The sequence below is a fragment of the Pan troglodytes genome, chromosome 4, assembly GCF_028858775.2.
Source record: "Pan troglodytes isolate AG18354 chromosome 4, NHGRI_mPanTro3-v2.0_pri, whole genome shotgun sequence".
Lineage (NCBI taxonomy): Eukaryota > Metazoa > Chordata > Mammalia > Primates > Hominidae > Pan > Pan troglodytes.
In genome coordinates, this window is record NC_072402.2 from 147,970,706 (window position 1) to 147,993,091 (window position 22,386).

General features: G+C 52.4%; 1 protein-coding gene across 6 annotated transcripts in view; it reads right to left on the bottom strand.

Moving 5' to 3' along the window:
- CAMK2A (calcium/calmodulin dependent protein kinase II alpha) overlaps nt 1-22,386 on the bottom strand; it is a 70,445-nt gene that overhangs the window by 25,380 nt on the left and 22,679 nt on the right. For 5 of the 6 annotated variants that reach the window (XM_016954038.4, XM_016954039.4, XM_016954035.4 and 2 more), the window contains exons 3-13: nt 20,142-20,201; nt 12,754-12,808; nt 11,958-12,023; nt 11,765-11,837; nt 8,630-8,732; nt 7,168-7,251; nt 6,936-7,030; nt 5,874-5,996; nt 5,412-5,495; nt 2,888-2,930; nt 286-326 (exon numbers count right to left, since the gene is read on the bottom strand). In XM_016954038.4, the coding sequence (XP_016809527.1) occupies nt 286-326; nt 2,888-2,930; nt 5,412-5,495; nt 5,874-5,996; nt 6,936-7,030; nt 7,168-7,251; nt 8,630-8,732; nt 11,765-11,837; nt 11,958-12,023; nt 12,754-12,808; nt 20,142-20,201 (827 nt within the window). Of the gene's footprint in view, nt 1-285; nt 327-2,829; nt 2,931-5,411; nt 5,496-5,873; nt 5,997-6,935; nt 7,031-7,167; nt 7,252-8,629; nt 8,733-11,764; nt 11,838-11,957; nt 12,024-12,753; nt 12,809-20,141; nt 20,202-22,386 lie in introns of all 6 variants that reach the window. The other variant, XM_024356777.2, reaches the window with a different exon arrangement.

Genomic DNA, 22,386 nt, shown 5'->3' on the forward strand with positions numbered 1-22,386 from the left:
CTTCTGACCTGCCCCTTTCCTTGCGCCTGCCCCCACCCCAGCACACCTGTCACTTCTACCCTCCTCCAGTCCCCCCTCTCCCATCTGCCCCCCAACAGTCACGGCGCAACGGTGGGCACCAAAGCCTAGGTCGTGGGTCTGGAGACAGCCTGGCCACAAATGTGGCCCACGTCTGCCCAGGACACCATCAGCAAGGCCCGGGTCTTGCTCCAGGCCTGAAAGCCAGTCTCTGTTGGCAGAAACGCTGCCAGAGCCAAGCCCTGCCAGGCTCCTGGAGGGGCTTACCTTCACACCATCACTCTTCTTGTTTCCCCCACTCTTCCCTCCTGTGGAGGAGAAAAAGTAGAGGGTTAACAACACCAGGCAGGGCACCAGGGCCCACAGGGCGAGGAAGAGCAGCATCCACACGCAGCCGGAGGGCAGACTGCAGGGAGCAGAGCTGGCCCAGCGATCCTGGGGGAGGCCTCCTCCTCCTCCTCCTCCTCCTCCTCCCTCCTTGGAGGCCCAGGGACTGCCTGGGTTCCCCGCCTTCTCAGCAATCTCAAGCGTAACCCTCTGGCTTCATGGGTTGAGGGAGGTGTCCAACATGTCCCAGGACTGTGGGCTGCTGTTTCAGCCCGGGGATTCCCTCTGAATCCCCGTCACCACCGTGCTGGCGGTGGCCAACCCGAGGTCTGGCTGCCTGGCCCCAGGCTGGACACGCCCTCCCCACCCTGGCCCTCTCTAATTTTAGCCCCATGCTGCTGCGGAGGTCATGTGTCAGCCCTGCCTACTCACTCCGGACAGCTGCAGGCTGCGTCTTGCCAGTGACAAGAAGCAGATGCCCCCACTGGGGCCCACCCTGCCAGAGCACCCATCCCCTGCCTCTCTCCTCAGGCCATATAGGCCTCCCCAACCTCAGACTCCAGAGCCCCATATTGGCACTGGCTATGGCCCGGGTGGCAGGGACAAGCAGAGCAACAGCTCTTTGGGGGCTTCCCCTGCTGTCGTTTCCCCTTACCTCCCTCCTCACCTCCTGGCCAGAGCCCTGGAAGTGGGCATCAGCCAGGAAATGGCCTGAATGTCCAGCCCTGCCCACAGGCATCCGGCTGCTTCAGACTTAAGCAAATACCTTAAATGAAACAAGGTATCTGTGAAGTACTTAGCAAAGCACTTGACCCATATGCCGCACATGCTCAGGAAATGGTAGCCATGATAAGACTTCTCCTGGTGGCCTTGAGAGGGGGAGTTGGGAGGAGGGTCATATGAGCCACTGATGCCCCAGGGGCTCTGAGGCATGGGGCTCATGGCAGGTCACCTTCCCAGTCACCCCCACATTTCCACCTATGACCCCTTCGAGGCTCTCATTCCAAGTTCCCTACTTGCAAACCAAGGCAGGGGCCACCTCTGGATCCCGAAGCTGACAGGAATGGCTGTCCATTCACCACAGGCTTTGGAGGGTTGGACTAGGATGTGCAGTGGGGCAGGGGGAGTGCTTTCTCCTCGAGCCTCAAGGTGGACGCCCCTCTCAGCTCCAGCCTACTGTCACAGGATCGTGGGTCCAGTGAGGCCACAGCGTCTAATTTTCAAGAGACGACAGCAATCTGGGGTTTTCTATGAAATTTCCTAATTTTTAAGTGTTAGAAACTCATTCAAAAAAATTTTTAAAACACCCCTACCTCCACAAAGCATATCAAGAGATTCAATCCAGCTCACAGGCCGCCATTTTGTGAGCTCAGGACTAGAGTTCTCTAGGGTGCTTCAGTTGTTAAAAAAAGACTCTGACTATCTGGGTAGCTCATCTTTCAGTTTACGGAATGGCAGGATCCTTGTCCAGGGAGAGGGTGGGAAGGCAGTTTAACGAGGTAGGAAAAGCCCAGTCAGAAGTTCTAGTATCTGCCCACCTGTGGGTCTCACTCCTCCCAACTGGTTACATGGGCAGGTGGACCCACTCAATGCAGCCAGCTGCCCCCTTCTCAGAGCTGCCCTCTTGCTGTGGTGCTGGCCACAAATCTGCAGCAGCTTTCTTGGCTGGCCCCAGCCCCAGTCAGAGGGCCCCTCGGGTGAGCTTTGCTCTATCTGCTATCTATATCTCCTCTACTGCCTGCCAACGGCCTGCGCTCCCCAGAAGGAAGCCTCTGGCGGGCACTGGCCCCAGCCCTCTCTGATGTGCCAAGAGGAGCTTCTTGCTAAACCCTGACAATAATCCCTTCCCCTTCTCTCTGCAAAGCCACATGCCTCAGGTGATTGGGCACTCCCTGCCTTAACCAGCCCAGTTTGGCCAAGGGCCTGGGACGCTCCTGCCCTGGACTCACTGGTGACCCAGTCCAGTTAAAGGCACTTGCCCTGGGTTTGGTCAAACCTGTGCTGAATGCAGGCTCTGCCTCTCTAGCCATGCGACCTGGGACAAGTCAGAGCTCACCTTCCTGAGCTTCTGCTTCCTCATCCCAGAAATAGGGATGGCAGCACCCCCATCATCCCCTCTGCTGCCTTGTCATGTAGGCCACCTGAGTGGAAGCACGGGACTGCTTAGCACAGGGCTCCAATCATGGTGGGCAATATTGTTACTCCCTGGACCTGGCTCCACCCCATCTAGAACTCAATCCCCTGCAATCAGAAGCCTTCCCCTCTAGGCGGCCCAGCCTGAGAACCCCAGCACTGCTGTAGGAGTGGGCAGCCAGACTAAATCTGTAACCAGTCCTGGTGGGCCCTGGGCTTGCTGACTTTTGACCTCTCTTCACTTCTGGGTACAGGCCGTGGCAGGTGAGCTAAGCCCTTAGTCACAGGGTCCTCTACAACTCCCTCTCCCCAGGCCCAGTGGCCTGGGGGCACTCCAATATCTGACAGGACGGTGCCCCCAACGAACTGGTGCAGGGCTTACTGGGGACCCTGAGGTCCTGCCACCTACCGGAGAAGTTCCTGGTGGCCAGCATCGTGGTGAGAATGGCTCCCTGCAAGACATAAGAAGAGGGCAGTGGGAGAGGAGGCCGGAGTGAGGGGACACAGGAGGGACAGAGAGACGGGAGGGCCACGGGGAAGGAGAGGCAGGTGCTGCATTCAGAGAAGAAGCCAAAGCCTCTGCCCTGCCCCTCCATTTGTCCCAACCCCAACCCCAGCCCAGAGCCCATCCCTCGCCCCCTGGAGAAGTCGGGGTGAGCTAGGCTTTAGCCAGTACAGCTCCTGGGACAAGGCCGTCCTAGGGGCAGATATTAATGGGCCCCTTGGCCTGCCCAAGCTGAAGAGCTTGAGGGACACCTACCAGCAGAGGCTCCTGAAGATGATGGACTTTTCTTGCTTGGGCAACAACAGCAGACCTCGTGTCCCCCAACCCCTCCACCTCTTAGCCCTCTGCCCCGTGCTGAGAGCATCTTGCTCCAGGACTAGCTCATCCCTCCATGGCCCCTGGGCTCAGAGAATCCCAGGAGGATTTTCTCTTTTTTTTTTTATTTCCAAGTTTTTTATTTTTTATATATATATATATGTATGTGTATATATATATATATATATATATGTATGTGTATATATATATATATATATATATATATATATATAATACTTTAAGTTCTAGGGTACATGTGCACAACGTGCAGGTTTGTTACATATGTATACATGTGCCACGTTGGTGTGCTGCACCCATTAACTCATCATTTACATTAGGTATATCTCCTAATGCTATCCCTCCCCCCTCCCCCCACCCCACAACAGGCCCCGGTGTGTGATGTTCCCCTTCCTGTGTCCAAGTGTTCTCATTGTTCAATTCCCACCCATGAGTGAGAACATGCGCTGTTTGTTTTTTTGTCCTTGCGATAGTTTGCTGAGAATGATGGTTTCCAGCTTCATCCATGTCCCTACAAAGGACATGAACTCATCATTTTTTACGGCTGCATAGTATTCCACGGTGTATACGTGCCACATTTTCTTAATCCAGTCGATCATTGTTGGACATTTGGGTTGGTTCCAAGTCTTTGCTATTGTGAGTAGTGCCGCAATAAATATATGTGTGCATGTGTCTTTATAGTACCATGATTTATAATCTTTTGAATCCCAGGAGGATTCTCAATGTAGAGAAAGCCTCCTCCATCAACAAGCAGGCTGGGGGCTAATGGCCCCTTTTGTTCCAGAGCCATCTGATTCAGACCTGACTTGACACTGTCTGAATCCCACTGCTTATGATGTTAAGAATCCCTGATTCTGATATTCTGAGACTTCCTCTGTGACACAGCTTCCACTGCAGGATGGGGATGGGACTCAGTTCTCCTGGCATCATGCTGGCCACCACCCCTTGGTCTGTGTCCCCATCCTAAGCCTCCACTCCAGGCCTGGGAGCAGCAGATAAGGAGGTTCCACAAGAGCTGGGGCCTCCGCCTCTTCCCTCATCATCCCCAGCGTGCTGACGGCTCCTCTGTTCCACTGGCCAGGGGCCCCTCAGTGCCTGGCAAAGGCCAGGCCAGGAGCTGTCACCACCCTGAGAGCACACAGAACCTGCAAGAGTGTGAAGCTCTGGGACCACCTGGGTCCCACTGAGCTTCCTCAGGGCCACAATCACTGTCTGAGTGCCTCAGCCATTCCTCCACAGTACTGGGCAGCTGGGGCGCCTCCCTGACCAGGGTCTCATGTTCAGTCATGTCTCACCCCCAAAAGCTCTCCCCAGCCACTCTGAACCACTTGTGGTGCCCCTAAGGGGTCAGGCGCACTTCCAAACTTCTGCACAGGCTGTTTCCTCTGTCTGGAACACGTTCCCATTCTTTTTTTTTTGTTTTTTTGTTTTTTTTTGAGACAGAATCTCTCTCTGTTACTCAGGCTGGAGTGCAATGGCACGATCTCGCTCACTGCAACCTCCGCCTCCCAGGTTCAAGCAATTTTCCTGCCTCAGCCTCCTGAGTAGCTGGGATTACAGGTATGTGCCACCATGCCTGGCTAATTTTTGTATTTTTGGTAGAGACAGGGTTTCACCTCATTGGCCAGGCTGGTCTTGAACTTCTGACCTCAGGTGATCTGCCCACCTCAGCCTCCCAAATTGTTGGGATTACAGGCATGAGTCACTGCGCCCGGCCACACTTTCCCATTCTGACTCTAACTTGGCTAATACCTGCTTATCCTCCAAGGTCTCAGCTTAAATGCCCCTGGCTCCAGACCCAGAATACCATTGTCCTGCTGCATTCTGCCACCATCTTGAGGCTTTCCCAGGCATGGCACTCACCACTGCCCCGTAACGCCCCAGGAACTTGTCTGTCCTCTCCACTAGAGCAAGGGCTCAGTCATTCACCGCTCACTCCCCAAGCCCAGCCTGCTGTCCAGTATGCAGTAGGTGTTCAATAAATGCTTATTGAATCAATGAAGGAAAGAATTAGTGAGCGAGTCTCCTGGCCTCTGTGGAGACCCAGGCAGAGCTAGTCCCATGGCCAGGACTGTGGAGGGTGAGGACCTGTTACCTTCAGTTTCCTCCTGGCATTGAACTTCTTCAGGCAGTCCACGGTCTCCTGTCTGTGCATGCAGGATGCCACGGTGGAGCGGTGCTGGAGGAAGTAGGGGAGAGGGCTGTGAGTGGAAGGCAGGCTGGAAGACAGGCCCACCCAAGGGTACCCTTCAGCAGGGCATCTTAATGGAGGTGTGGTTGACATCTTAGGGAGAACGATTCATTGCTCTAGGAGATGCTTCAGGGTGTTTAGCATCCTGGCACCAGACATTCAATGCCAGTAGCACCGTCAGTTGTATGCCAACCCAGAACACTCACTCCTCGTTTCCACGTTACCCCTGAGAACCACAGCAGGGGCAGTCTCTTGGATTAAGCCCTCTTGGCCCCATGGGCCAGGGGAAGGGCCAGAACTCTGTGGGGGCCTGGATCATGAGGTCTGGAGGGGCTCCTGGGAGAAGTCCTGCTGAGGAAGGCTCACCGAGATCCAGGGGTGCTTAAGGGCTTCGGCAGCTGTGATGCGTTTGGATGGGTTAATGGTCAGCATCTTATTGATCAGATCCTTGGCTTCCGGGGTGACAGTGTCCCATTCCGGCGATGGGAACTGGAAGGGGCAGAGAGGCCAGGTTTGCCCAGCCTGCCCCAGGCCACCCCTGCGATCCCCCAGCCCCTGACTGGCAGGGGAGCAGGCAGGGGTCCTACTGCCCATCCACTCGGACATCCACACCAGGAGGAGTTGGGGCTCCTCACTGCAGGGGAGGGCCCTAGCCCCATACAAATCAGAACACGGCAGAGGGAAAGGAGGCCTCCCTCCAACCATCTTTCTGAGACTGTGCCTTATTTGCAGAGCAGCCGGTCAGTGGCTTTAGCCCAGACTTCAGAATCAAAAGGCCTGGGTTCAAGTCCTGGCTCTGCCTCCTGGGCTGTGTAACCTGCGTAAGTCACATGACCCCTTGAGCTATCTCTAGAGATGTTGTGAGAATTAAATACAATATAAAACATACAGCACAGAGCTTAATAGCTATCTGCATAAAAGCAATATAGCTTGGTAGTTAGAAGCATGGATGGTAGAGCCAGACTGCCTGGTTCAAATCCCACCTCTACCATTTCTTAGCTGTGTGATCTAGGCAGTTACTTGACCTCTCTGCATCTCAGCTTCTCTATATGTAAAATGGGAATAATAACAGCACCTATATCATAGATTGCTGTGAGGATTAAATGTAATAATATGTGTAAAACATTCAGAAGAGTGCTATAGAATTGTTAGCTATTATTATTTGTATATACGAGAGAGAAAGAGAGAAACCCTGGCTTGGGAGGCACCTCCCCCTACTCCTCACTCCATTTTGGTGCTGCTTCTTGCCTTCTGGGGCAAGATAAATCTCCAATCATTAGGCACAGCATGGTAACCACCTGGCCCTGGGCAGTCTTCATGCTCCCCTGGGGTTCACCCCTGTGCCAGAACTAGAGAGTGGCTTGGCGCTGGCTTTCACTGGAAGGGCACCAGAGGATGATGGGGGCTGAAGAGAGGAGCGACACTCACATCATAGGCGCCGGCTTTGATCTGCTGGTACAGGCGGTGCTGGTCCTCATCCCAGAACGGGGGGTACCCAACCAGCAGGATGTACAGGATGACCCCTGGAGAGAGGACCAGAGAACCTTCAACCCCCTGTGGGGAGGAGACATGGGGGGAGGGGAGTGATGGGAAAGGAGAGAGGGGGCCCCAGAGGCCGGGGTGCAGCCAGGGGCACAAAAGGGCCTTAGGATGAACTCACCACAAGCCCACAGGTCCACAGGCTTCCCGTACGGGTCCTTCCGCAGCACTTCTGGGGAGAGGTATCCAGGAGTCCCTGCAAACCCTGCTCCCAGACACACAGACAGGCAGACACATACACAGAGGTTGTCTCGTAAGTAACCTGGAGCAAGATCCTGCTGGAAGAGGGGATGAGGATTGCTCTGGAGCTGAGGAAAACAGCCCCTGCCCCTCAGGTGCACTTGGGCTTGTATTGTGCAACCCCAGTCGGCCCAAGACATAAGCCTGATGAGCCAGCAAAGCCTCTAGATCAGATCGACAACTACCTAGCACACCTGTCACCACTTCCCACTTCAGAGCCAGTGGTAATCAGCCACAGAACTCCTTCCTACTGGGTCCTGACTCAGGATCATAAGCTTCTCAGCACCACTCTTCCAGGAGCCACTAGTGATCCATTGCTGGTGGCTTCAAGATGAAAAGCACCTGCCATGTCAGCCCCAGGCTGAGAGCTAAGCCCACTCTGCACCCCCTTGTTGGAGTTGGTAATGGGATGTCGGGAGGCCTGTCCTAACTGACTTTGCCCCTTGGGTAAGTCTCTTTATCTTCTAGTCCTTGTTTCCTCATCTGTCAAATGAAGGATTAGGGATTCCTATCTTAAGTGCCTCCCAGGGTTGTTGAGCCGGTCAGTTCAAATAATGGACACCTGAGGTATTCTAACAAGCACTTTTAAGAATACTTACAAGTTACTGAGAGTGTATGCTAAGCATTGGGCTGAGCACTTCATATGCCTGGTCACATTTAATTCTGACACCACTCCTGAGGAACACACAATTATTATTCCCATTTTACAGATGAGGAACGAAGGCACAGAGAGGTGAAGTGACTTAGCCAAAGTCACATACCTCATAAGTAGCAGAGTCGGGATTTGAACCCAGAACTCTGGTTCTTAACCATGGCTCAATATTGCCCACTAAAAAGTACTCCCAGGTAGCTGAAAGAGACCCAGTTATACCAAAATCACAAAGCAGGCTGGATCATCTGAGTTAAGTCCTGGTCTATCCCTTTTAAACTTTCTTGACCTTCTGCAAGTTTTCTGCCAGTTTTTTCCTCGTCTATAAAATCAAGATAATAATCTCAAGCACCTAGACTATTAGGGCAGCTCTGTGGAAACTTCCCTAAGGCCTTCAACCACAGGGAGCCCTTTGGGGAGGAGAGATGGCGGAGGGGAGTGACAGGAAAGGAGAGAGGGGGCCCCAGGGAGCCCTGTGGAAGGCCGTAGGGTCCCATGCCTGAACCCTGGGGACACAGATAGGTGCTGCCCACTGGCTCAGAGGCTGGGTGGGACAGGGCCTCTGCTCTACCAGCCCCGGCTGGCCCAACAGCATCTCCAGCCATACCCACTCAGGCAGGGGGTTCCCAGAGGCTTATGTGTCAACACAAATGGGTGCTGACCCCCAACACTTCTGCCAGCCCACCCCACTTACCAAACCATGCCTGCTGCTCCCCCTCCACCTCTATGGCCAGGCCAAAGTCTGCCAGCTTCACTGCGGCACCCTTGAGCTTGGAGGCCAGCAACAGATTCTCAGGCTTGTCAGGACCACAGAAGAGGGAGGAAGGGGAGGAAAGCGCCAAGAGACAGTCAGCAGATTCAGAGCCTCACCTCTAGGGGCCTGGGCTCACAGGAAGAACAGCCCGGCCCTCCGGGGCCCCTGCTTTCATCTCCAGCCCCGCCTCAGGCTCCTGAGTCTCAGTCCCCAGAGAGGGGACTATCCTATGGCAAGACGTCCATCCGCTACAACAGAAAGGCCCTTTCCCCATCAGCCACTCCTCCCTCCCCACTTCAAGATCTGGGGCTGGGCTGAGGTGAGAGCGGGGTAGTACATTCACCACCATAATAAAGCAGCAGCAGCAGCAGCAGCAGCATTGATTGTGCCCCTACTATATGTCAGCTGCTGGGTTAAGTGTTCTGCGTGCATCATCTCATGTATCAACGACCCTTTCGGGTAGGTATTATTACCTACATCTTCCACAGTGGCCTTCTCACGCCCCTTGAAACAGTCCATCTTGTTTCCACCTCAGGGCCTTTGCACTTCCTGTTTTCCTCCTCTAATTTTTTCTCCCCCAAGCTTCAAAGTGGCCCCTTTACTTTGTCCAGCCCTCAGTCTCATGTCACCCCATGGGGGAGGCCATCCAAGGCTACTCTATCTAGAGGGGAAGCCCTCAGGCATCCTGTGTCTTTGCTCCTGTTGTTACCTTCATAGATCTCATCACAATTTGCAGTGTTTTCTCCCATCTGTCTATGTGCTTGTTTATCATCTGTCAGCCCTGGGGAATGTGAGTTCCTTATCTGTCCTGTTCACCACTGTATCACCAGCACCTAGGTTGGGGGGCCACACAGCAGGCACTTAATAAGTATTTGTCATGTATATAAAGATGAGAAAACTGAAGCTCAGAGAGGTTAAGTGACTTGGCCAAGATCACGCAGCTGGTAAGGGATAGAGCCAGAATCGAGGCAAAGTCTGACTCTATCTTAACTGCTCTAGGCTGAAAGATGATGAGGCTTATACATGGGGCCAGCAGCTGACTTGGGAAGGTCCCACACCTGGCCTCTGGGCATCGAGGCTGCTGCTTTGCACTGGCTCAGCCTCCAGAATTCCTCCACTTCCTGCTGGTCCCTTCACCCTGAGACTCAGGATGGAGGGGCGCTAAGACTGTGGGCTCGCTTAGATAGTCCCAGTTTCTGATCCCAATGCTGCCTACCTCTATGCCATGACATGTGGGCAAATTATTTCACTTCTCTGAGCTTTAGTTTCCTCTGAGAAAAATGCTTACCTTATGGGGTGGTGCATGGATTAACTGAGATAATCTGTGTAAGCACTTCGCTGTGGCCTACAGTAAGTGCTTGGTAAATGTTAGTACTTCTATTTTCGGCTTGGGGAGGGGCTCAGAGTCTCTGAAGACTGTTGGTTTTGAGTCCTCCTCTGATTCCCTTCCCAGTGGGACTTCTGAAGGGTCCCACCTCTGACCTTTCACTGTCTAAAGCTAGGCTGGACCCAAACAAATATAGCTCCCTCCGCCTGGCTCAAAGGCCTCCTTTGTCCTCTGGGGACAATGTTCCTAACATGTCCTGGGTCTCGGTAACCGTCCTGCCCTGATTTGATGAATGTGTCACTAATTATTGTATCCAGAGTGGCCTAAATTTGGGCTGCCTCTCCTCCTTCCTCCTCCAGTGCAGGGGCTGCAGCTATAATGGGAACAGGCCCTCTGGGAGAGCTGCCCTGCAGTCTGGCTGGAGACCCTCTTGGAGTGCACACTCGTCTCATCTAGACTGAGCCACAGGGAGCTTGCCTAGGGCTCAGGAGAGAAGCCATGTCTGCCCAGGACAGTCAGAGAGGGGCAGGGTCTCTCTTCAGAGCATTGTGCCCCAAAGAGGGACCCAGACCAGTGGAAGCATGCCCAGGGAAGGTGCCCAGGATGAGGCTGGCCTGAAAATCACACTCCGGGAGGACCGTGGCAGGGGTGGGTACATCCTGCAGGGGACTTAGCAGCTACAACAAAGCTGCTGGAGTCCCTCTAGGGCTCTTCAAGCTGGAGGTTTGGTCTCTGTGTGGTTCCAAATGGCAGAACTGAGGTTCAGGGCAAAGCCCCTCCAGCAGGGAAGAGTGTTCCCCAGTGGTGCAAGGGGCTACCCCATGGGAAGTGAGTTTGCTGTCACTGAAGAACAAAAAGCAGAGGTTTGATGGACATCTGGCAGGGTCACCCTAGAAGGGGCTGCTGAGGAAGCAGGAGCTGGATAGAGTGACCTTTTGGCACCAGACTCCCAAGGTCACAGGATCTGGGGTTAGAAGGCCAGAATTCCCCCGCCCTAGCTAAGGACAATTGAACTGCATGTTCTTGGGCAAATTGCTTGAACTCTTAGGCCTTAGTTTCCTGCTCTGCAAAATGGAGACAATATGAACTACCAGCCACTGATACCATGAGGATCAGCAGCGGAGATCCATGAAGTCCCTGCTGAAGGAGCAAGGCTGTGCAGCTGGTTGGTGCCAGTCCTAGACTCTGCAATCTCCTTCAGGTAAAAGGAAGGAGAACTGCACGGGCCTAGAGTCTGGTTTTTCTTCTCCCCTGGCCTGCCAGAGATGCAGGAACAAGACTAAGAATGCATCTGTATACCAGGTCCCGTGCTATCTCATTTCATATCCTCACCAACCCTTTGCAGAGGTTGCTATGGCAACCCCCATTGTGAAGAATCTGAGGCTCAGGAAGGTCATGCTACTAAAGGCTGCATGGCTGGAAAGTGGCCTGGTTGAGATTTGGACCCAGCCTGCCTTCTTCCCCACCCACTGTAGCCAGTCATGACAGTATAACTGCAGCTCACCCGTCCTGGCACAAAGCATATGGGCTGGGAGTTGGAAGAGCAGGGGCCCAAACACAGACGCTCTACCTTCCTGAGCTCAGTTTCCTCATCTGAACAGTGGGGAAAATAATCTCACCCACCCCACCTTCCAGCCTAACACAGAGAAATTAAAGCGATTCTGATCATGTCCAGCTCTGCAGGAGTAGGGACGTGCAGAGGAGAGAGGGGCTCCCGGGGTGAGCCACACCCACGGTGGGTTGCTCACCTTCAGGTCCCGGTGCACCACCCCCATCTGGTGGCAGTGCAGCACAGCCTCCAGGATCTGCTGGATACAGTGACTAGGGAGAGAGAGAGGAAGGGGTCATGGTGGTGTGAGCACAGGCCTCCCCTGGGAAGCTGACAGCAGGCAAGAGTGCCCTGTCCCCAGGTGCCATTGCCAGGCAGCACCTGACACTCACCTGGCATCCGCCTCACTGTAATACTCCCGGGCCACGATATCTTCAAACAGTTCCCCACCAGTGACCCTGGGGAGACAGGCATGGAATCACCCTCTGATAGAGGCAACAGGTGCTGCCTCATCTGGAGGAGTCTCCAGGAAGCTAAGGATGGGGCCCAGGGACCTCAGGACCTCAGCCACAAAAGGAGGGGCCCCAGGGTCACGGGGGTGTCCCCTGCTGCAATGCCCTTCCTGTCTTCCAGAGCACCCTTCCATTGACTCCAGTGCCCTCTCCTCCTCCATCCCCGGCCCTTCTTCCCCACCTAACCCAGGCTGGAGTCTGGAGGTTAGGGACAGTCAGAGCACATCACTAGGCTCATTAGGAAGCCTATGGCCTCCCCCATGATCAATATCTCAAGGGCTATTTTTATCGATAAGACTGGCCCCATCACTGATTTTCATTGCCATACCAGGAACTACTGTGGCCTATCATTTCATTATTGCTTCTCTTTGAATCAACACTCTTCAAAAAAAAATTAAACATATTCCAGAAGGAAACTTTATATTGCCACTGAAAATGGAAAACCAGCATCACTGGCCACAAATAGAAGAGAAGCAAAAATAAATATAGGATGAAAGCTAAAAGTGTTTGTTGGTGTTTTAGGAAAGTCAGCTTGCACTGCTTGGGTGGCAGGCCCACCACATTTGGGGAAACTCTGGACCACAAGAGGGAATTCAGCCCAAGAGGTCCAGTGAGGCCATCACTGGTTAAGCAGCCCCAACACCGTTGGCGCATCCCAGGGCGGGGCCAAACTCACAGGTCGAAGATCAGGTAGTGGTGTCCCTCCTCTGAGATGCTGTCATGTAGTCGGACTGTGGGCGGGGCAAGGCAGTTGGTTACAGTGGGACACACTGCTGCACAGGCCCGCCCTCCCTCTCTCCCCTCCCGTGTATATCCAACACCCCCCCGCTCCCAGACAGTCACTGAGTACACACCAGGTGCCAGGTGCTTTGACAAGCGCCGGTGAACAAGGGCTCACTGCATTGAGTCTGAATAGACCTCAGGCATTACTGAAAGAGGGCTGGGCTTCAACACGAAAGATGCCTGTTTAGGTCAGAGTTTAGCGCCCTCCCCTCTCCGAAACCCTGTTTGGTTGCTGGGCAGGCCCAAGTCATGGAAAGCCTGTGGCTCCAATCTCTGCCACTTACTAGCCGTGTGACTTCTGGCAAGTTGCTAGGCCTTTCTGAGCCTCTCTTTCCTTGCCTGGACAATGAGAATGAAACTCCTGGGCTTGCAGGCTTGTTATGAGAGTTCCAGGAGGCATGCAGTTGGTGCTCACTCAGTGCTGCCTGAGCTAATATCCTGCTCTGCTCCCAAGTCTGAGGAGATAATGGAGCATGGAGGCCAGAGGCAGGAGTGAAAGGGTCCCTGCGTTCTGGCATGCTGAGGAGCTGTCATCTCTTCACACCCCATTTACCCAGAACAGAGGCAAAGCTCCCAGGAGCCCAGGGCTCCCAGCATGCACCCCTGAGCTATTAGAAGGAAGGGCCTGAGTCCTGGGGCTGACTCTGGGACCACATCCTGTCAGTCAAGAGCAAGTTCTCACAGGACAGGGCTCACATCCTTCCCCGCACCACAGCCTAAAAATGTCCATGCAGGGGCGTGCTGGCTCAGTGAATGACGATTCATCCGCACAATGGAAAATGGCACAGCTGCTAAAATAATGCGGCAGTTATGTATCTACTGGTTCAGAGTCATCTCCAAATTATGTTGCTTGGTGAAAAAGCCAAGTGCAAAACAGTATGCGTAGTACTTTTTTAAAGGATGTATTTAAGTTTATATATGGCATAAGTCTCTCTGGAAGAATACAGAGAAGCAGGCACCGGGGTGCCTCTGGGGAGGGGACTTGGGGGAGTTGGGTCATGAGAGGAGACTCACTTTTCACTATGAATCCTAGTGCCATCTGAATGTTTGCCATGTGCATATATTTCTGACTCAATATTGAGTCCCCTGAATTGTTTATGGCTGTTGTATTTGCACATAAAAGTTGGAGAGAGGCAGGCATCAGATACCCCAGAGCTGGTGCCAGTAGGGAGAGGTGGATGGGCACCAGAGATGGAGAGGGAAGGGGCACAGATTAAAATGAAAATTTAGGCTGGGAGCGGTGGCTCACGCTTGTAATCCCAGCACTTTGGGCGGCCGAAGCAGGTGGATTGCCTGAGGTCAGGAGTTTGAGACCAGGCTGGCCAACATGGCGAAACCCCATCTCTACTAAAAATACAAAAATTAGCTGGGTGTGGTGGCGCACGCTTATAATCCCAGCTACTCCAGAGGCTGAGGCAGGATAATTGCTTGAGCCCAGGAGGTGGAGTTTGCAGTGAGCCGAGATCGTGCCACTGCACTACAGCCTGAGCGACAAAGCAAGACTCCATCTCAAAAAAATAAAAACTAAAATAAAATAAGATTAAATAAAATAAAATAAAAATTTAGGCCAGGTGCAGTGGCTCACCCTGTAATCCCAGCACTATGGGAGGCTGAGGTGGGTGGATCACTTGAGCTCAGCAGTTCAAGACCAACCTGGGCAACATGATGAAACCCCATCTCTACAAACAATACAAAAATTAGTTGGGCATGGTGGCACAGGCATTTGTTGTCCCAGCTATTTGGGAAGCTAAGGTGGGAGGGTTGTTTGAGCCCAGGAGGCGGAGGGTGCAGTGAGCCAAGATTGCCCCACTGCATTCCAGCCTAGATAATAGAGTGAGAATGTCTCAAAATAATCATAATAATAACAAAATGAAATTTTAAAACATTCTTTAATGATGACATATATTTATAAATAATAACTAAAAGATGCTTTAAATATATTCTAAAGCAAAATCTTAAAGGCACATGTAATTCTGCTTTAATTCCTTTCAACATTTTTTTATAAAAAATTCAGGCCGGGCACGGTGGCTCATGCCTGTAATCCCAGCACTTTGGGAGGCCGAGGTGGGCAGATCACCTGAGGTCAGGAGTTTGAGACCAGCCTGGCCAATATGGCAAAGCACCGTCTCTATTAAAAATACAAAAATTAGCTGGGTGTGGTGGCAGACGCCTGGAGTCCCAGCTGCTCGGGAGGCTGAGGCAGGAGAATCGCTTGAACCCAGGAGACGGAGGTTGCAATAAGCCGAGATCACGCTACTGCACTCCAGCCTGGGCAACAGAGCAAGGCATCATCTCAAAAAATAAAAAAATAAAAAATAAAAAAAATTCAAAGATACAGTTAAGTGAACACCCAGATATCCACTACCTAGGTTCTATCATTAATGTTTTCCTATACTTGCACTATTACGTTTCTATCCATTCCTCTGTCCATTGGTTTATTTAATTTTTAGTACATTTCAAAGTAAATGCAGGCTTAATTTTTAAAGTGTAAATGTGTATTGGCCAGGCACAGTGGCTCACAACTGTAATCCCAGCACTTTGGGAGGCTGAGGCGGGTGGAACACGAGGTCAGGAGATCGAGACCATCCTGGCTAACACAGTGAAACTCCATCTCTACTAAAAATACAAAACGAAATTAGCCAGGCGTGGTGGTGGGCACCTGTAGTCCCAGCTACTCGGGAGGCTGAGGCAGGAGAATGGCGTGAACCCGGGAGGCAGAGCTTGCAATGAGTCGAGATCATGCTACTGCACTCCAGCCTGGGTGACAGGGTGAGACTCTGTCCCAAAAAAAAAAAAAAAAAAAGTGTAAATGTGTATTTAACTGTATTTTTGGTGTGTAGAATCTGGCAATTCTATACCTGGGCCCTGCCCAGAAGCCCTTTGGTAAGTTGGTGCATCCAAACCCCACGTGCTGGAGTGTGGGATGCTAACAGCACCTGAATCCCTGACTCAGGCTCTGCTTCCAGGGAACCTGACCTGAGATGATATATGTAAGTATACAGTCCTTGAGAAGGCACATATATCATATATTATATGGTAGCACGTATCATTAAATGTTAATTCTAGAGGTGAGGTTTTAGAAGATACTTTAAAAAGAATTTGTCTTCTCATTTATCTGCAATAAACTTGTATTGTTAGTGTATCAAGGTAAAGTTTTGCAAAAGACTCTTCCCTCTCCCTGCCTTCCTCCACATGGTCTCTGGGGAGTGAACCCTCTCCTATTCTTTCTGGTGGGCCATCGTCTCTAACCTCCCTTTCCTGAGTGTAAGAAGCTCTGAGAAGCCAAGCTGCAGCTAGAATCATCTCAGAAAGGGCTTTTAGAACCATGGCAACAGGCTTTGGAAGGAGCCCCAAGAAGACTGAAGTCCCAGATCTACCCTCTGACCCAGGGCCTCAGCCCCTTTAGAGAATGTCCTCAGGTCTCAGGGAAATGGACAGAATTGAGGGAGGTTTTCTCCAGAGCTGACTCTCAGTCAGATGGTGACTTTGTGTTGATGGTAAGAGGCTACCCCTCTGAGCAGCTGGGCAAGGGGCACATGGGTTGGAATTCAGCCCCTACTTTTGCAGTGCACCACACACGTGATGGTACTAGAGTTGGCTTCAGTCCCTGAGGTCGAGTCACACCTTAGAGCCCAGGAGACAGGATTTCCTGTTTCAGGGCCGTTTTCACACACAAAGCCTCCCCTTCCATCAGTGGAGGCTGCCTGAGGAACGACTCAGCCGGAGCCCAAGATTCAAGGGCCATAGGCTATCATCATGGTCCTGTCTCCTGGTGCAGTGACTGGCATGTCTGTGCCCATTGAGTCATTCTGTCACTTTTGACTGTTTAAAATATTGTCATAGAACAAACAAATCTGTAACCTAGCTTTTTATTTATGTAGCTTGATTCATGCACTTCTGGCATGCCTGTGATCTTCCAACAGTGCATTTTTTTCTTGGAGGTTAAAGGACAGTACTTGTTCCCTTATTTGCATGTCCCCCTGACACCACATATGTGATATCCACTTGGAAAGCTAAATAGAAGGACTGGGAACAAGGGCTCTGGAGTCAGACTTGCGGAGTTCGTCTCCCAGATCCACTTCTTACAAGCTATGTAGCTATGGGCAAATGACTTAACCTCTCTGAGCCTCCCTTCCAAACAGTAATGCTAATACCATTGGACTGCTATAGTCATTAATGTGATGATTCCTGTAAACCACTTAGCACAGCACCTGGCACTAGGAAGAGTTCGATAAATGGAAATATTGTCATCTTCATCACTGACCTACCATACTTCCCTTCCCCACCACAAATCACCTACTAAACTTTCAGGTTGTCCCTAGCACAGTGCAAGTCCCCTGTGCCTTGGGGTGGCCTTCTGGCATCTCCCTCATCTGCAGGTGGTGATGGTACAGACAGCAGGTTACCGACCTCTCCCAAGAAGGATCTGGGAGGTAAATGCTTTGTGCACAACACAGTTGGACTGACCTGTGCTGAGCCTCACTGACCTGGTCCCCTGGGGACTGGACTGACCTGGGACCTCACTGACCTGGTCCCCTGGGGACCAGGGCAGTGGCCACACAGAAGCAGCGACCAGTAGTAACCTTGTCTAGATTGGCCAAGCAGGCTGAACAGGACTCAGTCCAGTGTCTTTAGGCACAAGCTCACCTTTCGGGTTTTGAGCCCACATCTGTACCTCTTTGCATGTCTTTGGGAAGATTACAATTTTGAAGGAAGATGCTTGGAGGATCAGGAAAGTGCACCCTCCAAGGAACCTTCCAGCCCTGACAGCAGCTCAAAGCTCCTCTGGGGTCTTCCTGTGCTGGATGCTCAGCTCTGCTTTCCAGTCCCACCTGCGTATCGCCACCACCCCCACTCCCATTCCCCATCCTCACTTCTCCTGCACATTCTCAGTGCCTAGCAGAGACCTTGGCATGGGGTGGGTCTACGATGCACCTGACATCAGGTGAATGAAGGAAGGAGTAAATGACTCAATGATGATGATGATGATAGCTACCATTTCTGAGCTTTTACCACACGCTAGGCTTTGTGCCAAGTGCTTTACTTAACGCTATCTCATTTTACCCTCCCAACAGTCCTAGAAGGTGGGTGCTGTGATTATCCCCACTTCATAGAGGAGGATACTGAGGCTAAGAGGTTCACAGTCTGCCCAAGCTCAAACACTTAGTTAACGGCAGAGCTGAGATTGAAACCGGGTGTCTGACTGCAAACCCCATTCTCCTAACCACCATGTTATATATAATATAGTGCCTCCAGTGACGACTAAAAATCCTGATGGCCCCAAGGAATGACAATCATATGGAGCTTTAGGCAAGAGGATGTCTTCAGGCAAGGTTGTTCTGAGGGAAGGTGTTGATTGGGGAAAAGGGGGGCAGCTTAATGATAATGACTGTCATTGTGCTGTGGTCTATTTAATCATCACAATCCTATGAGCTAGGTATCATTTCCATTTTGCAGATAAAACTGAGCTTCAAAGTGGTGGAGCAACATGTCCAGGGTCACACAGCAATGAAGCAGCAAACTCAGGATTTGAGCTGTAGTCTGTCAGCTCCAAAGCCATAATCTACTGCTCCCCATTTTATAGCTGGGAATGAGAGGGAGACGGAGGTGTGAACATGAGGAGGCAGTGTTGACCTGAGATAGCTGCAGTTGTGCAGCAACACACACACACATTCACACATTCACACACACTCACATACATGCACTCACACAGACATTCACACACACACACACACAGACTCACATACACACATTCACACACACACATTCACACACTCACACACGTGCATTCGCACACTCCACACACTCTCACATACACTCACACACTCACATACACACAATCACACACACACTTACACAGACACACATTCACACACACTCCAACACTGTCACATACACACACACACACGCATACACATACACTCACACGCACACATTCGCACTCACACTCACATTCACACACATATTCACTCACACACTCCACACACTCTCACACACTTAACACACACTCCCCTCCTTCCACTGGAGGTAGCCTCTGTAAGGACCATAAGATCTTACAGTCAGAGATCACTCTCAACCCCCTCCATCACACAGCTGGGGGGTTGGGGGCCCAGAATGGGCAGGGGCTGCTGAAGGCCACATGGTGAGGACATTAGTAGGTCAGGGACCAGGGTTCAACCAGGGCTGCTCCCTGCCAACCCAGGGATGTCTCTCTGATGCTGGTCCCGGAGCCTCTGGCTGCTGTTTGTGCAGGGAAGGGGAGGTGCCTTCTGGGTATAAATAGCAGATGGAGATGCTTCTCTCTGGCAGGAGAGTTAACCCTTGGGGCCCTGGGCACGGAGAGAGGCTTCCCTGCCTTGTGAGAAGGCGTGGTGGCTGTCAGAGTTGGAAGAGTCCTTAGCCATCACCTAGGCCCTGCTCCTCAGTGCGGTCTATGAGTCAGCAGGCTTGGCATCTCCTCAGAGCGTGTTAGAACTGCAAAATCCTGGCCCCATCCCAGGCCCAGTGAATCCAAGTCTACCTTTTCACAAGGTGCCCAAGATGCTGGTTCAGACAGACCTTCCCTCAGAGGATGGGGGGAAGTGATTCAGAGAGGGCAGTGCTCCTGCCCAAGGTCCCACAGCAATTCCCTGACAGAATTAGCCCTCAAAGCCACACTTCCTGCCCTCATGACTCAGCACCCTGATAGGCAGGGATCAGCCCCCCAATTGCACAAGGGCTGAAGAAGGGGGGCCAGGCAGCGAGGTGTTGTTTCAGAGCCCATCCCCATGGGTTCTGCTGCCCTGGCTCTGTCCCAGCCTGCCATGGCCCAGCCTCTCCATGCAGCCTGTGCCCGGCCTGTGGGCCAGGGCCTGAGTTGGAGCTTGACCCTGTAGGCAGGCAGGTGCCAGGTCGAGGGAGGAGGGCAGGGCCACGGTGCCAGGCTGAATCAGCATGGGTGTGGGTATGGGGAACGGGCCACAGCGGTCAAGGCCAAGCGTATCCCCCTGGCCTATTTTCATCTCTCCCAGAGCTTTAGAAGTTTTCCTGAAACAGCTTTTCCGAAGGAGGCTGCCGGCAGTGTGGGATGGGAGGAAGGGCCTTTCTTCACCTTCCCCCGAAACAAGCTGGCTCTGAGGAATGTGGAAACCATTAAAGACGCCCCCTTTCCCATCTCTGCTGCCTCCATCCCCAGAGAAGAGAGCAGCTGCTCTCCACCCAACCCGCAAACACCCACGTGCCAGGGTGGGCAGGGGAGCAGGGCCTGGCTCCCCTGCGCCCCTCTCATCCCACAAGGCTCACCGATGTTGGGGTGCTTCAGCAGGCGGCAGATGCGGGCTTCACGCTCCAGCTTCTGATGGTCTGAAACACAGAGGCTGAGGTGAGTCCCCGGTGAGGAAGGAACCATCACCCTCCATCTCCCCCTTCTCAAAGCCTCGTATTATCTCCACCTCCCAGGGCAGCCCCTGGGGGCTGGGAAAGCTCACCTTCTGGCCAGGGCCTCTGAGTTCTCCAGGAAGACCATGGGGTGCAGTGGAAAGAGGAAGAGGCCTGGGTTGCAGTGACTCAAACACATCCCTTGCCCTCTCTGGCCTCCGTTTCCATGATTCTTAAATGTGAGGCTTCTCCGAGACTCCTCCAGGCCTGTTCCTCAGGCCCTATACTCTAGCCAGACTAAATGGCCGACTTCACCTCTACAAGCAGACCCCGCTGGGCCCTCTCACTTCAGGAGAGAATTGCACATGCGGTTCTCTCAGCTTGAAACACTTACTCTACCTCCCACCTGCCGTTCACTGGCCATCACTCACTCCTACCAATCCTTAGTCTCAGGCCCCTGGCGGCAGGCAGGGGCCCATCCTCTGTGCTTTCAGAGCCCCCGAACAGCATGACCCACTCAGTCTCATGGATCTCTAGTTCCTTGAGGGCAGGGACTTCGTCTGTGTTGTACCCCTGACATCTACCCAAACACCTGGCACATACTAGGTGCTCAAGAAATAACTGAATGAAGCTGGGCGCGGTGGCTCATGCCTATAATCCCAACACATTGAGAGGCCGAGGCAAGTGGATCACTTGAGCTCAGGAGTTAGAGACCAGCCTGGACAACATGGTGAAACCCCATCTCTACTAAAAATACAAAAATTAGCCGGGCGTGGTGGCAGGCGCCTGTAATCTCAGCTGCTCAGGAGGCTGAGGCAGGAGAATTGCTTGAAGATGGAGGTTGGAGTGAGCTGAGATCATGCCACTGCACTCCAGCCTAGGCGACAGAGCGAGACTTCATCTCAAAAAAAAAAAAAAAGAAAGAAAAAAGAAATAACTAAATGAAAGAATAAATGATTGAATGAATGTGCCTTTCTAAGGGAGTGGCTATTCTTCCAGAGGGCTGTGTTGATTCCCAGAAGCCACCTCCCTTTCAGGAGACTCTGGGACCAGGGACACAGAGAGCCCCAAAGAATCTGCAGGGGCCCACCCAGAGCTCTCCCTCCTGCCTTCTGGACTGCTGTGCAAGTCTCCTGGGGCTCCCCACACACTCGGGAGAGAGGCCTTGTTCGGGATCTGCCACTGTGGCTTCTGATTCTCCAGCTGCTGGGAACAGTGGGACACATGATCCTACTCCGTGCCCCCAAACAATCCTGGGCTGGGACCACCACTCTCCCCATTTTATAGATAAGGAAACTGCAGCCTGAACAAGCTGAAGCCTCCGTGGTGGCAGAGCTGGAACTGAAAATGCATTTCCCATTTTCCTTTTTGGTGCTTTTTTCACAATTTGGTAGTTAACGCCTTAATTTAACAAACAAAACCATAAAAAGAAATCTCTTTTTAAAAACTCTGTGCCAAGCACTGTGCAGAGGACTTTATATGCCTTTCAAGCCCTCACTACAATCCTTTGAGGGGGTTACTATCATTTTTCTGGCTTTCCAGAAGAGGAGACAGAGCTTCAGAGAGGTTAAGTACCTGCCCAAAGTCAATCCCGCAGTGAGCAGTGGAGCTATGATTTTTACCCAGACAGTTAGACTCCAGAGCTGGGCTTTCAATCCTGGGCTATACTGTTCTCTGTGCCCCAGCTCATAACCACTACCTCCACTTGCCCCCAATTCCCAAATAGAAAAATTAAGACCCACAGAAGGAAACTCATGCCAACACTCAGACGCCGAGCCAACACTAGAACCCTGGCCCTGAATGGCCCTCTCAGAGTAGGCAGGTATGCGTGTGGGGGGGTGGTGAGAATGAAGAAAGTTCCAGCCCTTATTCCCAGGAATCCAGCTCCCCTTTCCCCTGCCCCCTTCACTAGAGCAATCACTGGCTGTCCTCCAAGGGCTGCAGAAGCCAAAATCAATACTGAAAGGTGGCTTTTCCACCAGCAAAGCAATTACATCCAATTCAGTTTCCATGGCTCAACTCCCCAGCTGAAAACCGGCTGCAAGCTAGGGATAAGGAGGTGGGGCCAAGTTGGGGGGCATCCCTTGATTCCTCCTTCCTCCGTGGGCTCCTTTCATATCCTCCAGGGTAGGGGAGGCTGACTTCTGGGCAGAGGAGGGGATGCCCATCC